Source organism: Bradysia coprophila, unplaced genomic scaffold, assembly GCF_014529535.1.
Source record: "Bradysia coprophila strain Holo2 unplaced genomic scaffold, BU_Bcop_v1 contig_232, whole genome shotgun sequence".
NCBI classification, from domain to species: domain Eukaryota; kingdom Metazoa; phylum Arthropoda; class Insecta; order Diptera; family Sciaridae; genus Bradysia; species Bradysia coprophila.
The window spans coordinates 8,798,579-8,815,854 of NW_023503493.1; the positions used below are offsets into that span (position 1 = coordinate 8,798,579).

The 17,276-nt window shown below is 38.8% G+C and overlaps 2 protein-coding genes across 5 annotated transcripts; both read right to left on the reverse strand.

Annotated features, from left to right (window-relative positions):
• Positions 1-2,764: 2,764 nt before the first annotated feature.
• LOC119076428 (transcription initiation factor TFIID subunit 3-like) lies at positions 2,765-10,075 on the reverse strand. Of its 4 annotated transcripts, none has more exons than XM_037183175.1 (8): positions 9,383-10,074; positions 9,066-9,308; positions 8,877-9,000; positions 6,320-8,815; positions 6,090-6,250; positions 5,673-5,968; positions 3,474-3,574; positions 2,765-3,236 (listed from the first exon to the last, which is right to left on the reverse strand). In XM_037183175.1, the coding sequence occupies exons 1-8, from the start codon at positions 9,552-9,554 to the stop codon at positions 3,101-3,103; spliced, it is 3,729 nt and encodes a 1,242-aa protein (XP_037039070.1). In that variant the 5' UTR covers positions 9,555-10,074; the 3' UTR covers positions 2,765-3,100. The 4 variants fall into 4 exon arrangements, with proteins under 4 accessions (XP_037039070.1, XP_037039069.1, XP_037039068.1 ...); XM_037183174.1 differs by lacking the exon at positions 5,673-5,968 and adding an exon at positions 4,787-5,169 and having other exon boundaries at positions 6,320-8,812; positions 9,383-10,073; XM_037183173.1 differs by lacking the exon at positions 5,673-5,968 and adding an exon at positions 4,787-5,169 and having other exon boundaries at positions 9,383-10,073.
• A 1,818-nt stretch (positions 10,076-11,893) lies between these two features.
• On the reverse strand, positions 11,894-14,399 carry LOC119076430. Its single transcript, XM_037183177.1, has 5 exons — positions 14,167-14,399; positions 13,220-13,509; positions 12,607-13,157; positions 12,238-12,538; positions 11,894-12,175 (listed from the first exon to the last, which is right to left on the reverse strand). Exons 2-5 carry the CDS (start codon positions 13,506-13,508, stop codon positions 12,129-12,131), a joined length of 1,188 nt encoding a protein of 395 aa, XP_037039072.1. The 5' UTR covers position 13,509; positions 14,167-14,399; the 3' UTR covers positions 11,894-12,128.
• Between the last annotated feature and the right edge of the window lie 2,877 nt (positions 14,400-17,276).

Below are 17,276 nucleotides of genomic sequence, written 5' to 3' on the forward strand. Positions count from 1 at the left end.
TTGCAATTATTACAATAGCAGGGCACGCAGTACTAGTTTATACTGAAAACTACAAAAGTGACATCTTTATTTTCATAGCTTAACACGGTCGTTTCTTGAAGTTTTATACTGAAATCTATCAAAGCGCTATATTCAGTTAAGGAAAATTGCTGACAAGTGAAGAAACTGTCAACAAAAAACCAAGGCTGTATACTTAGGGGAGGTAACACAGATCGCCATTTTATTAGCTGCGCGGGAACACAACTTTTCCATACAAACAAATTCACCAAAATTAAATTTGTATGGCGTGGTGAATTTTTCGTATGAAACGTGGTGTGTAACCCGCGTATCTGCGTGACCTCCCCAAAGTATACAGCCTTGCAACAAAACATGTCCTATTGTGAAATCAACAAATAATTGAAACGGTTGTGAAAAAGAAAAGCGTGCGAGTCGGCTTTTTTTGGTATAGGCCTACCTCTTTCACATTTCGTTAAACATGTCAGGTCTTCTGATCTGATCTGAAATCTGAAAATGCCAATCTGAATTTTTTAGATCAGATCAGATTACATTCAAGCTTGATCTGATCTGAAAAGTTCAGATTCGCAATTTTCAGATTTCAGATCAGATCAGAATCAAAGTATATAAACACTGAAGGTAATGCAGACACTCAACGGATCAGAGAAATTATGGATCCAAACCATCCAAACTTTCACGTGAATTCATTTTCGTATGTTGTCTAACCTGTCTAACTTAGACTTGTGCAACATGACGACCCTAAATACTTCCAATTCACCACTAAATACAACTTGACGCAAACGAATTTTATATGTGTGCAACATAACGCCGCTAAATCGTTCCAGATTCACCACTAGATGCAACTTGACGCAAACGAATTCAATACGTGTGTAACATGACGGAGCTAAAATTCACCTGAAAGTTTGGATCCTTGTGTAACTGCGGATTTGCATTACCTTCATTGTTTATATACTTTGGTCAGAATTGAGGCCCTGATCATATTTTTAGGTTTTTTTTAGTTATTCTTAAAAAAATTAGAATTCTCAAGCAATATTTCTATAAATTTCTATAATTTCTACAAATTCCGATTCTGAAGGAATCCAGACAAATTTGAGCAATAGTATTATCTCGATTCTGACAAATACACACGCACGCTGCCGAGTTAAGGCGGGTATACATTATACATACATACAGCGAGCCGGTAAAATGAAATTTTGAAACAAAATGTTTGGGCCATGTGCCAAAAATTTCAGTACGTGTGGATAAATGTATTCGAAGTTTATTTCATTGACTAGCGGCTGGTTGCATAGGTCTCTTCCAAGGCCGTTCAAAATGTCAATCGTCATCCACAGAGAAGCCAACACAACCCCACTTTGAAGTTTTAACGAACAAATTTGTTTAAGTTGCGGTTATGTTTGCTTCTGTGGATGACGGTCGGTTGTTTTCGGCCTGTCAAAATTCGTTTTTACCGTACGATGGAAGAAACCTATACTTGACTTTATACCGAAGAAAGTAATAATATTTCTTGTTCTCTTGAATGAATATCCTACTGTAATGCTTAGTTTCCTCTTACCAAAAAAGTACTCCGTGTGAGAGACAAAATTGAATTTTTTTCAATTTTTTCCTTGTTTATTTGACAGCTTACTCTCTCACGGCTCTCTCACGGAGTACTTTTTATTGAGTGGAGTGACAAAATGGACAAAATAACAGCCAAAGAGTACGTTTTGAATGAAAAAATTTTCCATTTTTTTTACTGTACCAAAGCACTGTCAAGCACCGAAGCTGACTTTGACATCACTCAATTAGAAGGCCAAAAACACACCTGTTGACAATTTTTTTAAAAATTTTTGATAGCCATTGTATGAAAAAGAATGGCCAGCTTTGATCGGTTCAGTCCTCTATTTGAGTGACGTCAAAGTCAGCTTCGGTGCTAGACAATACGTTGACTGTACCAAAAGTTGTTTGATACACTGTCCAGTTTCAGAACTCTATTATGCGTACCACTTATGCTTGAAGTACATAAGGCTCACAGATATATTTAGATTTGCGCAAATGACGTATAAATGATAAGTTGGAAATTATGATCTACCTTCCAGAACTTCTTGTATGAAGGTGTGACAAAGTGTCTATTGTATCTAACAAGAAAATTTCGAATGGCCTGTTACTAATACTTCTGAATCTCAGAGCTCTGCAGCTGGAACTTTGAATAAACTCTCGAAATCTCCATAAATTGGTGGAATTCTTGAACATCTTGCAGGGAGATAGCTCCAAAGAACTGAAACACTTTTTCCACTTAAATTCATGAAAAACCGATTCGTTTGAAGAGATCAGAAACAACTAGAACTTAGGAAAAAAATCTGCTTATTTTATCAGTTCCTGGTCTAATACTTCTGAATCTCAGAGCTCTGCAGCTGGAACTTTGAATAAACTCTCGAAATCTCCATAAATTGGTGGAATTCTTGAACATCTTGCAGTGAGATAGCTCCAAAGAACTGAAACACTTTTTCCACTTAAATTCATGAAAAACCGATTCGTTTGATCTCTTCAACAACTAGAACTTAGGAAAACAATCTGCTTATTTTATCAGTCCAGGGTCAGCCCAACTTACTGTCTTCCGTAGCGAATGATGAATTAAGTGGTTTCAAAAGCTGTGTGATTTGCCTGATGAAAACTGACGTTCATCACAAAATGGCGGCTTCAGAGGGGGTCCTCCAGATTTTGTTCAGTGAGACGAATGTCAGCGTAAGCCAATGAAAATCAAAATTGTATTGCGTAGTTTATTCGTATGAATTCACTTCATTTATATTGAATGTACAAAAATGTTAATTGATCTGTTGATTATATACACATTTGATGGAATTGATTCTATGTACACATTCGATTATTTACAATGTTTCTATGCAGGTATTTTACGTGGTCGTCCACGTTTTCTCACAACGATCTCTTTTCCATGTACCGAGCGGTCTCGATCTGTTTGCCCTATTTCACTTTTCGATAATTCACTTTTCACTGTAGACTCACTCGACGCCAATGCGACGGCGGTTCTATCAGTGGGGTTCTTCCCTATCACATTGGCCAACTGATGGTGTTGGCCTTTAAGCCAATGTTAATGGTCCTTTTTGTCCTTCTTCTTGCGCTTCTTCTTCTTATCACCGCCTTGCCACTCCTGTTTCTTTGCGATGCACACGCGACAGTACCAATCTTCATTTGCATCTGGAGGAACTTGAATACCGACGCAAACCCTACATGCGATAAAATGATTGTCAGTTTTGTCACTTGGGAATTTTGTTTTTGAAATTATTAGCAGCCTCACACCAAATGTTACACGGAACAGTGAATCGTTGCGAATGATGCGCTAGCCAATTCTTGTGGCAATATTATTTGATATCGGAAAAATTGACTCGATCACTGTTCGACGTAGCGTTTGCTGAGTGCATTTTCATTGACTGATTATTTCGTATAGCTCTATCTCTACTTACCAATGGTACCACGCATCACACCCATCGCAGCCGATCATTGGTGTTCCATCATCTACGCGGCCACAGGCAGGACATATCCACACCTGGTTTCCGTCGGAGTCCTGTGAAATTCAAAAAAATTGTTAAAATGTTTGCGTTAGATTGGTTTGACGCCGCGGAGACGGAGATTAATGTTAATTTAAGCTTTACTACAGTGTGATAAGGATGGGATTGAATGTAAATAAAATGGAGTGATGGCGATTATTTACATTTTTCCGAGTCACGTTTATTGCAGTCGGCCTTCGCCATGGAAGCGAATTTTTCAAACTTTTTATCTCTCGTCGTGTAAACTTTTATTGGATTGTAGCAGGGAACTTTCTAAAAAATATTCTCATCAAAGAATCGTAAGACCCAGCGACTTATGTTTGGCCACATCCTTCTTTTCGCCTCCCACATTTTACATCATGGCTTCACGCTGAAAAGTCGATATGAAGAATGTCTTGGCCAAAAATAGTTCCGATAAGTGAAATAAATCTCACTCCATCCATCCATCCATGTAGTCAAAAATGAGTAAGATCCAAAAATTTAGTTCATTTGGAAGGGAAGGTAGAAACACTGATTAGAATTCTCAGCATGGATGGGAGTTAAATTGAAAGAATTTTTTGTTATGTGTTGAAAGGGTTGATAGTAACAACATCAGCGTGTGAAAGGAATTTTTGAGAAACATACAACACTTCTTATTTCTGGTATTTTCAACTCTGGCGTACAAAATGTCCATCACCGTTAACTACAGTTGGTACTTAGTAATACAAATGGAATCAACATGAAGGCTACACTAATGAGTTACGATTCCAGGTTGTCGTTTGCTCTGGTGTCATCATCTATGTTCGTTTACACATAGAGATATAATGAACCCATCAAAACAACCAGCTAAAGTAAAAGCATTAAGGTGTAACCTTTACTTAAATGACATTGGATCTACGGAATCAATTTTCTAAGAAATAACTCAATCCTAAACCAGTTTCGAAGGAGATACTGTAAATGTAAGCGGTTAGGTGTTGTAAGCGAATTACGACAATAAAAGCATGCAAACTACTGCTACAGGAAATGAATTACAAGCTAAATCGATAGTCTGATGGAAGTCATGAATGAACTAAAGAAACTAAAGTCAAATGTCCTTGGAATTAACTGAAATGAAGAAGTAGACGAGCAAACTACGTATGAATAACACTCAGAACTAAAATATGAAAAGGAAAACCAGTAAAAAGAATAATTTCCTCCGGCAGCGTTTTCTTTTTCTTTTCTTTTCTCTAAAGTCAACTCTCTCTCCTTACCCGAACGTTCAACGCTGGGCCAATTTTGTCGTTTGGCGATTTAGAACTCTTTGATGAACAGCTTTTCGATGACGATTTCTCGTCTTTCATTTTCGGTGGATTCATTTTACGTTGATGTTTCAACGATGAACAGGCTGCTTCCAATGGTGTTGCATTTGTCGGCTGTATCTGAGCATTGGATCCGGCTGCAGCTATGGCTGCTGCTGCTGCAGCTGCAGCTGCTGCTGCAATTGCCGCATTTGTACTGCCTTTGGGTCGTCCACGAGTCGGTGCTGGCTGTGGTGTGGTGATTGGTTGTTTGACTGGATCCGTGGGTAATGTTCCAGGCGATTCAGTGTGATGATCAGCAGTATGTAGGTCTGACTTTTCTTCATCTTTTTTTTCTAAAAAATTGGTTTTTTGTCTGTTTTAGAAGGAGGGCTAGAGAGATTTGACCGCTTCACTCTAATCAGATGACGTACACATTCAACGATTCGAACTCTTTTTCGGACATGTTTCGATCAAAATCTAACGGAAAACTGTTCCCCTCCCCTGACAACAATTACAGCAGAGTTTATCGTAATATACGAGGGTATGATGCATAATGAATAAATATTTTTTGCTGGTTGTGATTAGTCGGGACACAGATAAATGTATTTTGTGAACGAAAAGGTATTAGATGATTGAATGGCTATCCATTGGCAACGATGTGATATTGGGTGGATGATCAATATTGGAGAGGATACTCTAACACCACAAGCAAGACTTGACTTGTTAATGGAACATAAACATGGCCACAAAAAATGTTTTACTTTTCTTGGTGACGTCTCAGGAATTAATTTCGAATGAACAAATGCGCTTCTCCGATTGTTAAGTTTTGATTTTGATTTTCTTAGCATGTACTCACAATGTACGACGATTGACGATTTTGTGTTTGAGTGGTCGATGGTGTCACGACTGTATCAGTTGGAAATTGGACAGTCGGAGCAACAACCGTTACGAACGTATGCGGTGGCATAGGTACAGGTGATTGTTGTAACTGTGGTGTTTTCGGTCGTGACAAGTACACCGGCGAAGGAAGATGCTGTGATGGCATTACGCTAAGATCTTCCTTGAGAATAATGGCTGACTCCTCGTCGGATTCGTAAGCGAAACTATCACGCTTAGTACGTGGATATGTTGGGGTATAGGGACGTGAGTCATCTGATCGAACAAGGCGATATATTTTTCATGTTTCAACCAAAACGAAAAAAAAAACTTTTTCCCTTTTGAAATGCGACGGAGGTGTTCCGAATGATTTCAAAAGTCAAACAATTCTACTTACTCTGAACGGGCGTTTTTTGCTTCGGTGGACGTGTGACTAGAGCGCTGAACCGTGCCAATTCCGGTGATGCTTCACGACTTCGATCCGAGTCCTGTTGCACCGATGAATTGTCATCTATGTCCATTTCCGATGTATGCTCCCGACGAATCGGTTTGATTGTGCTGCAAAAGGAAACATTTTTTTTTGTGTGAGTTAAACGTGTGGTCATTTCTATGAGATTGATAACTTACATTTTTCGATGCGAATCGGGTGTGTCAGGTCTCGGTGATGTTCCCAGTTTTAGTGTAAGTTTCGGCACAATCGAACTATCTGAATCTCTACCCGATCCGGGCGACGATACACCCAGATCGTGCATTGGTGGTGTGTTTGCCATGCCACAAAGAACACGAGCCAGTTCCTTTTCCTTTCGCTTCTCCTTCTTATCCTTTTTCGTCTTCAATTTCAATTCCTTGTCCTTGTGCTTGTCCTCCTTGTCTTTTCGTTTTTCACTTTTCTCTTTGCTCTTCGTTTTGTCCTTTTTGTCTTTCTTCTTCTTGATTTTGCCTTCTTTGTCCTTCTTATCCTTTTTGTGCTCTTTGTCCTTTCGCTTCTCGCCTTTCGATGATTTTTCTCGAGCAGAACTGTTCCCATTATCTGCATCTTCAACATTGCTATCGGTCATCGACTGTGTATCGTCCATGTTCAATGAGCTAGACGGATGCCGTGGCGATGAAGATAACCGTCGTTGTTTGTGCGGCGGAATGTAGCCCATTTGATGGTCTGTGTGTGGTGATGCTATTCTCAGTGGTGATTCCATGCGTTTCGGAATTGGCGATGCCTGGTCATCGTATGGATCGTCCGTTAAATCGATGGTTTGATTATCAATCTTCGGTTCTGGTGTTAGCGGTTTCGATTTGGTGTGGCTGCTTGGCACAAGTGAAATGGATGTTGACGAGGGGAGAGACGACTTGGACGATGGCAAATAACTATTTGTCGCTGCTTGCGGAGGCGATGAAAGATCTTCCAATTTCAATGAGGCAGGCACTAATGGAGCCACATTGCATTGCGCCATTTCGTAGTTGATTGGCATGGCCATCGGTTCGGGCTCGGCTTTTTCAATGTGCGGTCGTTTTAAGCGAGGAAACGAGCCGAACATCTCAAAATTGGGCAACGGAAATGGTAATCGTTGTCGCGGTTGCAATGGAAAATTCGGGAACAATGGATTGCCAGGAATGAGACCAGGTCCCGACCACGGATACATGGGAAAGTTTTGCATAAACTCTGCTCCACGCAGATTGGCCATGTTACCCAAATTGCCACGCAAGTGATTGGCAAACTGTTGCGTAATGTGTTGGTCGTATAAGTTTTGTAGTATTGGCGGTATGGGATCGGTTTTCCGTGGCGGCATTGCCTGTGGTGGTGGAATGATCGGCGACGGTCCACTCATTGATAAGTCGGTGGCAGCCATTGGCCATGATTGGTCTTTTAATTTCTTGTCCTTTGCCTTCAGCTTCTCCTTTTTCACACGAACTTTTTTCTCCTTCGGTTCTTTCAGTGCTTTCATTTGCTTCTTGGCAGCTGCCTTTAGCTGTTTCGGTGTCAGTCCCATCGGGAAATCCATATTTTCGCCGGGTTTTGGCAGTGTCATGTTCAATGGCATGTCATGACCAAACTGTTTCATCAGTTTTTTTGCGGACATGGTTGGCGATTTCTTCGGTGTTTTCTTTGCGGGCACTTGCAGGTGACCGGGCAATGTCGGTGAATGCATTGATGATGTTGGTGACGCCATCATGCCGGTATCATCCACGGGAAATATTGATGTTTCCGGCAGATTTATGTGTGGTGGTAGTGGTAGGCCTTGCTTGACTGCATCCTCTTTGTTTTTGGACGAGATTCGCTTGATAATGTTCAGCTTACGTTTGTCCGGTTCGGTGGACAATTTTCCTTCGAACATAAAGTTCGACGATGGCTGGGCCGCATTTGGATGGAATGGTGGTAATTGATCCGGCATTGGCTGCATTGATGCTGGATTTGGTAGTACGTTTGATTGGTCGATGAGATCGATGGATGCATCAGTTCGTTCGTGTTTTGTATCCATTGGTAGAGTGGGATGTATAGCTGACAGAAACGTTGGCTGATTCACTTTGAACAGTTCGTCTAAAGCGTGGACCAAGTGCTTGTTCTTTGGTGGCTTTTTGGGCTTTTTCACTTTTCCATCAAGAACGGATTTGGCTGGTTTGTTCGGATCTTTGACCTTGTGCTTTCTCGGTATCTTCGGCAGAAACGCTTTCTTACCGATTTTCTGCTGTTCGGCCACTACGGACATTGGCGTATCATTTGGCAGGTAAATTGGGGCGACGTTTGCAGGCATTTGCTTTGCTGGCGGTGGACCCATCGGTGACAATTGATGTCCATGCAGTCCGTCTTTCAACGATTTTTCCTTTTTGCGTTTCTTCTCCTGCAGTACGGCCGCTGGCAATGTCTTCTTCTTCTTTATCTTTTCCGATTTGATTTTTTCGCCCTTCACCTTTTCGGCCTTAACACCGTTCACTGAATTCGACAACAAAGAGCCGACAGCTGCCGACGGTGGTTCTTTCGCTGGAGGTTTTTCCACATCTGCTACATGTATTATCGGTGCCTTGGCATCTGGAAGCTTTCCCATCCGAGCCTCTGATATGAATCCAGATGTAGTCATCATAACGCTCGTTATTTCTCTGGTGTAACGGGTCTCCGCTTCCGTTGGTCTGCTAAGTGAAATTGAATTGTAATAAGGTCCAGTAAAACATTCAATGTATGCAAGTGACTTACCTGATTGGTTTCTGATCGAACGAATCGTTTTTTCGCGAGAATTCATTGTCATCACCCGGCATGGAAACGACCTCAACGGTTTGTTCGGCGCTTGTGTCCAATACTTCGGGCGGCTTTTCCTCATCTTAAAATGAATTGGAAAAGACGAATGTTACACAGAGAACTAGAATGGCGACAAAAATGTACAACCTTCTCGTTCGGCATGCATCGGCGGCAAATACTCATGGATATGAACAGGTCGAGTGACCACCTCTTTACTGCCCGGTTTGAGAAAATTCAAATGGTTCTCTTTCTGTGCCGGATATTTCGGTACATCAATGGCACACGGTACTGGATCCACGTTGTTGACATACTCTTCCAAATCGGCAATGTTGACGTTCATGTCCTTGAAGGCCAGCGCAACATCGTCCAGATTGGGTTCGGTTCGTCCATCTGAAATAATTTATTTTTGTTTTGAATCGAGTGCTACAATGGGTTAGGTTTACATTCTAAGCAAATATTCTTACACAACTCCGAGTAACGATGCGTCTGGGTGGCTATCTCTTTGATGTATTTATTCAATATGTCGCTCATTAGCTCCAAGGGCGTATTGGAAATCGAATTCCAGCCAATTGTTTGGCATAATTGGGCCACGGTCACCTTCAGTATTTGCTGTGTGTACGCGTTGTAATCGGACATTTTCGTTGCACTTTTTCAAATTTTTCGATTAAAAAGAAAACAAAATTTAATTTCGAAAAAAGGAAAACCGATGTTTCCGCACTTCAAAACAAACGTACAATTAAAAAAAAAAACAATTAGCAAATTTATTAGAGGATTCCGATAACAAAACTCTATTTCGATAAACTCACGAGATCACAATTAACACTGAATCACAAAGCGACCAATAGTGTATATTCTATCCCATTGACGACTAATTATCCTAATTATTAACAATTTTCAGGGTACGTTGCTGCAGAACTGGCAGTGGTACGCATATTTTGATTTTTTATTTGGTCAAGTTGAATTTCAGTGTAGACATTGGCTGTAACCACGTAAATTACCAACCCATTTGGGATAATACTCGTTCGTTAAACGCATCTAGTTCTCCAATTAAATTTAGTAAAATCTGATTTTATTTTTAAAAAAATCGTTGATACGAACAGAACAGTCCGTATGATCTGGATTTTCCAATTTTATCCCAGAAATGTAAAATGGTGTCCTCTCGGTTCTCTCCGGCCTCTCTCTCCGAACATGCGGTTCTGTTCACTTTTTTTGTAGACATAATTTATGACAGTTGTTGCGTTCACTTAAAAGTTCAGTGCTGACATATATCCATATACAGGACTGTACTTTTTTCATTTGGTTTTGAATTTTTTGAAAGACAACAGCCAAGTGAATATGTCGAAATACTACGTGAAATTATTACACCATTGGACGTATTGGATGCATGAACATTAATAATGTCATTCAACCCGTGGGATCAGCGCAGTGCCACCTGTTATCATTTCTATGTCTTTTATATTATATATCGTTTGTATTTTTGAACTGGTTGAGAAACAAAGACAGAGCACAAAAATTTGCGTCGGAGTTGATTTGAATAGAACCAAATTGACTTTCATTAATTCATTAATTTACATCATGTTCGAGTCAACGTAACTTTAATCGGTTCTGTGCTCACAACAGAATCTGTGTTGAACACTGATTTTGAGTTAGTTGCATGTCGAAATTGTAATGCGAAAGGATACTAATATGACGACTGTGACGTCTTTTCGACGGATGGAAGGAGGTGGTTTTTTTGGGAGAGAATTCAATACATTTTCTCTCTACTAAAGTGTCCACTCCACTCAACAAAAAGTACTCCGTGAGAGAGCCGTAAGAGAGCGAGCTGTCAAATAAACAAAGGAAAAATTGAAAAAAAAAAATTTTGTCTCTCACACGGAGTACTTTTTTGGTAAGAGGAAACTAAGCACAAGAGTCAAACCACATCGAAACTTTTTGTCGTGAAGTGACAGTTTTGACATTGACATTTTTGACGTTGTCATTATTGACATTTGAAAATTTTTGTCATAACCTAAATTGAAAACGTGAACTGTACACAAAACTTGTCTTGAAACAATTAATTTTGAATAATATTACAGTTTTATCGTATCCTTATTGTAATATTTCCGATAATACTGTAATGTTATTAAATTTCAAAAAAGTCATATATGAAATGAAGAAGTGATATATGCGAAAAAGTTGAATATTCGTGGGGCAAGAGATCCTGTGTTGGTAACACTGAATAACCAACACAATTCTTTTAGCCTAGTCTTTCTACAACATGCAGAGAGTTGCTAATATGACGACTGGGTCGTTTCGACGGATAGAAGGAATATGTCGATTTTTTTTGTCGAGAGAAATTGTATTGAATTCTCTATCAAAAAACCAGCTGTCTTTCGACATATCCCTTGTATGTCACAATCGTCATCTATCTGGAAATTTTTATATTTTTTTAGGTTAGCTGGATGAAATATTGACATTTAACAAATCGAATGCACTTCCCAGTCGACACAAATGCACACGACAACGATCTATTGAATTTCATCAGTTTCTGCTTCTGCTGCGGGATAGATTACTCGCTCTTATAAAAAAACCAATGAAGTAACAGTTTGACATACGAGTCAGGATTACTAAATATTGCACGAATAGGTTTTGCCGTGTACAGGCCACAAGGGTAGATGATAAAACGTCAAAATGCCATCTTGCCAACTCTCGAGTGTCGAGTATAAAGTATAGTTTCCACTTAAAAAGAGCACTCCGTTTAGCCTCCGTCTACATGACAGTTGTAAAATAGAACAAAAGAACTGTCACGCAAACGGAGTGGAAATTGAATTTATTTCAATTTTTTACTCCGTTTACGTGACAGTTCCTTTGTTCTATTTTACAACTGTCATGTAGACGGAGGCTAAACGGAGTGCTCTTTTTAAGTGGAAACTATACTTAACTCGTTAAAAAAAAAAACACTCCAAGGTAATGTCCACGCGTAATGTCGATGGTTATTATTTTATCATAGAAAAAACATTTATTCGCAAGAAGATAAGTACAAAGATATTTGTAAAATGTTTCGTAATAAGGCATCACAGCAAAGCCAGCCATCGCTTGGTCCTTGTTGTGGTGTTGAACACGTATTTCTGATTTTTGGTTTGATTTATGAAGAATTTTTAGTGCATTAAAATGACACAGGTATCGTTAAATGGTCGCTGATAAGGTTCATTCTATTTACGCTTATTACTCCTAAACCGGTGTCTCGGCTTCGTCCAGTTCATCATAGTCGGGAGGCTCTAATTAGTTACATTTTTCATCAGCAATATTGATCAAATTGAATCAAAACGGCGTAACTTACGGGTTTCCAAAGACAATATCGATCCCATACAAGACGAAAGGTCAGAGTATGCCGGAGGTAAAGTAGGTATCGACGCTGCAGACGTACTCGATGAAAGATCTGAGTATGCCGGTGGTAAAGTAAGTATCGATGTTGCAGACGAGCATCTACTCTCCAGTGTTAATCGTTTGAGGTGTTCGCTAATTTTACTTGGATCAGAACTGTTATCGAATGCGGTTGCTACTTTCACTTCCACAATACTATCACCATCACCAAATGTGCTTCCATGACAGCCAGTCAGTTGTTTAAATGAAGCTTTGTACTGGAAGATTAGAAATGTAAAGGATAAGTCAACGTGCTACTTTGTTGCAAACGTTCCTGTCCACTAACCTTCAAAAAATATCTCACCGAATACATGGGACTAAGTTCATTCGCATAAGTAACTGTTGCAGTAAGTGGAACATCCAACTTCCACTCCAAGACGACACTATGTTCATGGACCGTGGTCTGTTGTCTTTGCTGTGAAATGATCTCAGTATCGACAATCTCGCCGATTTGTTTCTTTCGTAGTAATGTTACGGTTACATCCACTTGGTATTCAAATAATCCTTCGAGTTGCAACGTAGCATTTAATACCGTATCACGTCCAACAAGCAAAACGGGCTTACTAAGCGTAAAGATCGACGTAATTTTTCCATCCAGAAATTCTTTACAATCAACCGACGGTTGTACTTCCATGCTACTTAAATTATAATGTCCCTTGAAGTCCAACAAAAATTTACTGGCAATTGTTTCCCAGGTGATCTTATCATCTTGTGACATTAGTGCAACCAGTTTGTACGAAAGACTTCCAGATGAGCAGTAAAATGGGTGAGGAAAAATTCGGTCTTTTGGAAAGTTTAATATGAAATCTAGTTTTTGATGTCCTCTGAATTCACCAGCTTAGGGTTCGTAAAATTGACGATTAATAAAATGTGTGTGCATTAGGACAAACTGAACTTACAGGACGTTAACATTGTCTCGATGGGAAAATGCTCAAACATGTCGATTTCGTTGCGCTCATTCTTTCCTTCTTTCGTTAGTTTTAATTGTAATTGCAAACAGATCTTAATGCCATCATAACTGTTTCGGTATGAACTTAGACAAAGCCGTCCAAAGATACTATCGTACGATGACGATATTTGGACTTTTACTAATTTTGCACTAATTTCAGCCGTTAACTGTGATAGATTGGGAGTAGCACCAATTAGTGCCACGCCACCACTATATCTCCTATATCCAAGCACAGGCATCCTGCAACACAAAAATTTCGATTTTTTTTTAATTCGGTTCACTATAGTAGATGAGATAAAGTTCCATGAAGGTTGCTCTAAGAGGAGTCCAACATTCGGAGCTATTTCAAAACAAAATTTCGCTCATCACAGAACAGGTCCATGACTGAGGTCATGAAATTGACCATATAATTTCAGAAGCATTTAAGATAATGTGGCCCTATACTTGCTGCGAGTTAGGTTTGTGCTCGAAATTTTCTTCAGCAGCTTCAGTATGTCCCAAATATACTTGAGAGTTAGTACTTATGAAGTACAAAGACACGCCATGTGATACTGTCTAATACTATATTACATACAACGTGTTTGCTTCTTCAGATTAAGTTTAAAAAAATCAGACAAAACATAGGGAAACCTCATAGTAGGAAGACACTGTGTGCGTGCATATTGCAAACTGTTCAAGAAATCGTTATTGATTTTTCGAGGTTGATAAACTCATTATATCCACTGAGATTTGCTGTCGTTTTAGTAAAACGAATCCTCCAGAAGAAAACGATCTTCTCATTTATGGAGTTTTACTCTAAAAATGATTTCCATAGAAATGGAGTTTCAATTTTCCCTTTCTTTGGACGATGGTGGTTTGGGTTAATCATATGTTTCGGTATAAATCAAATGTATTTACCTGATTATAGTTATTCGTTTCTAGACTGGCACTACAAGCTGTGATTTGTATTTAATGTTCATATGTTAATATGACTACAACGACGTGGTTTTTGATTTTGTTTCATCAGTCATATTTATCAGCCTTTTTCAATGGTGTGTTTTCGTTAGAATGTAACACATCTTCACGGTGGTTTTGCTATTTACAAATTTTACTATTTTGTTTATGGTTGTAAAATTTGGTTTTGCTACACTACTCAGGATGTGACACACATCTAAGGAGTATGCGCGAGCAATATATATTAGGGAGTTTGAGATTTTCATACATAAGTCGATGTAAAACTTGCAGTTTGTGGTGGAATTCCCATTATGTATGGAGAAATTACTCAATTTCCTAGTTTTTTGTCGATTTGTAATAATTATAATTTTAAGTGAAAATAGAAATCTCTCATCAAGGCCTGAAAAGAAGTTTTGTGTGTTGAATGTTTCACATGAAAAAATTTACCGAACTACAGTTCCTTGGAAAGCTGAGATCTAGGCAGTTACCAAGTACGGTCTTTTTTAGTTTAGCCCAAAAATTCCTAAAAAACATAGCTAACGCCGATCCGTACGAAACACCTATTCGTATCAAAAGCCTTTAATGTGAAACTCTTCATTTCTCTTACTTCATTTTCTTCTCTGCTGAAAAACTATTCTCCCTTTAAAATCACTTACATTATCCACTCTTTGCCTTGTTATCATATACAACTAAATTGCCGGAGGCAATATAGACAGCCCCGTACGAAGACAAATTTCATAAATTCCTATTTAAACAGCTATATTTAAACAGCTATATACCGCTATATTTAACTATATTTCACTATAAATAAACATTTCACAGATAAATATATGCTATTATATAGCTCTATATGTCTGTATATAGCTCAATATAGCTGTATATAGGTATATATAGATGTCCGTATATGGAATCCCTGAAACCCCTCACACTTAACACATTATTTCCATGTTAACAGAAACTCTCTAAGTATCATTTTTCGCACTTTATATCGTTTTACTAAAATCCAATATGGCCGCCGGCAGCCATTTTGTTAGGAGACCGGAAATAGTACCGACGCTTTACATTCGTTAATACCTTTCAAACAAAAAAAAATTCATGAAATTCGGTCAAAATTTATTCGAGATATTGTCAAAATACACCACGTTCATTGTACTTCCGAGTAGCCAGATAAGAGCTCACTCCAAGAGACCTAGTTCACGCTCCGGAGAACATAATTTCATAAAAAAAATTTTCCCTGATTGGTACGGTCAATACCTATCTAATAAAGCTAAAACAGACGAAATATGTTCAAATGTGGCCGACCTACAAGCAAAAACTGCTTGCCGCCCTGTGCCTGTTCCACACCAAGGGGTCTAACTCACGAGTCGGTCATCCGATTTCCATAAACTTTTTTTTGTCGATCGGTATTGTAAATACCTTTTATTCCCTTGACTGAAAGTCAAGGGTCTTACGCCAGAAAATACCCTAAAATGTTTGTTACCACACAATGTATGAAATGTTATCAAAAACGTAATTGTTTGTAACCTATTTTTCTTTGTCATCACGATAACTTGAGTAATTCATAACCGATTTTGATGATTTTTTTTTTAATCGACGAGGAATGAAATTCCTGAGGTTAAGTTCGAAGATGAGCCATGCCGGGATAAAGCCCTGGAAATTATTCCAGAAAAACAGGATTTTACTCTGTTGATAATTGATAATACACCACTGATAATTGATATAATTGATAATTCCCTTCACTGTTGATAATTGATAATCTAATGTGTTATTTCCTTGACTGGCAGAAAATAGTGAACAATTTAGGTTCTTAAAATTATACATTTGACATTTGTAAGGTAAAGTTCGACGATGAGATATATGGGATCACCGCTTCGGAAGTTGTCCCAGAAAGTAGAAATGCAATGTATTAAATGAACATTATAAATGATATTCGATAATTGGTATTTGATAATTGACAATTGAAATTTTATATTTGATAATTAACAAGCGGCACCCAAAATGAAAAATGAAAAAAGTCAAGCAAATCTAACATTAGACAACTCCGACGAGTGTGATGTTTGCGGCCCGATCGAAGCGAGGGTCGTAATTCACACGAGTCGCGGTATCTTATTGTCACATTAGACAACTCGGACGAGCAAGTTTGGGATCAGAACAAACCTAATATTAAACAACTCTGACGAGTGTGATGTTTGCGGCCCGAGCGAAGCGAGGGTCGTAATTCACACGAGTCGCGGTATCTTATTGTCACATTAGACAGCTCGGACGAGCAAGTTTGCGATCAGAGCAAATGTAATATTAGACAACTCTGACGAGTGTGATGTTAGCGGCCCGAGCGAAGAGAGGGTCGTAATTCACACTAGTTGCGGTATCGTATTGTTAGACAGCTCGGACGAGCGACAAGTTTGCGGCCAAAGCAAATCGAACATTAGACAACTCAGACGAGTGTGAAGTTTGCAGCCCGAGCGAAGCGAGGGTTGTAATTCACACGAGTTGTGGTTATTTATTGCAAAATTAGACAGCGAGTCGTGATATTTTGCTTATTACAAAAGAAATAAATTTATGAGTAATTTGAGATTTTTTAGATCCTAAGTATGATGTGATGGTTCAAACTTCAAACAAATTGTTTAAGGTCAAAATATTGTCATTTGCTTGGACTACAGAAATTGTCCATTCTTAACCAGATGAAAAAATCAATGAAAATAAATTAAGATATCTATAAAAGTCTAATCTGATTGACTATGAAGTTTACCAACATTACCAACCAGCAAAAGACAACATTATTTTGGGAAAATTATCAGTCAAGGGACCCGACCCGCCCAAAAAGGTGGGACCTAGTTTGACGTATCACTTACAAGTTTAACGTTTAAATGTCCGGAGATATCTTCGAAAAACCGTAAAGCACTTATTGGGCCACAGCTGGGAGGGGTCGATCCAAAATCACTCATCTTCGAACTTAGCCTGTCTTTTGACATTACCAAACGGGAAAAAAAAGAACTTTCAAAATCGGATGCGTTTTACTCAAGTTATCGTGCAGACAGACAGACGGACAGACAGACTAAAAATTTTTATGAAAT

What these genes read in the sequence shown, in the direction of transcription:
- LOC119076428 (XM_037183173.1), bottom strand. Translation starts at nt 9,554, where the DNA reads ATGTCCGATTACAACGCGTACACACAGCAAATACTGAAGGTGACCGTG. An exon ending in GCATCGTTACTCGGAGTTGT is followed by an intron (nt 9,309 to 9,382) that starts GTAAGAATATTT and finishes AAATTATTTCAG; the next exon opens with ATGGACGAACCGAACCCAAT. An exon ending in TGTGATGCGTGGTACCATTG is followed by an intron (nt 3,237 to 3,473) that starts GTAAGTAGAGAT and finishes TATCGCATGTAG; the next exon opens with GGTTTGCGTCGGTATTCAAG.
- LOC119076430 (XM_037183177.1), bottom strand. Translation starts at nt 13,508, where the DNA reads ATGCCTGTGCTTGGATATAGGAGATATAGTGGTGGCGTGGCACTAATT. An exon ending in CGAGACAATGTTAACGTCCT is followed by an intron (nt 13,158 to 13,219) that starts GTAAGTTCAGTT and finishes ACGAACCCTAAG; the next exon opens with CTGGTGAATTCAGAGGACAT. An exon ending in GATATTGTCTTTGGAAACCC is followed by an intron (nt 12,176 to 12,237) that starts GTAAGTTACGCC and finishes GTAACTAATTAG; the next exon opens with AGCCTCCCGACTATGATGAA.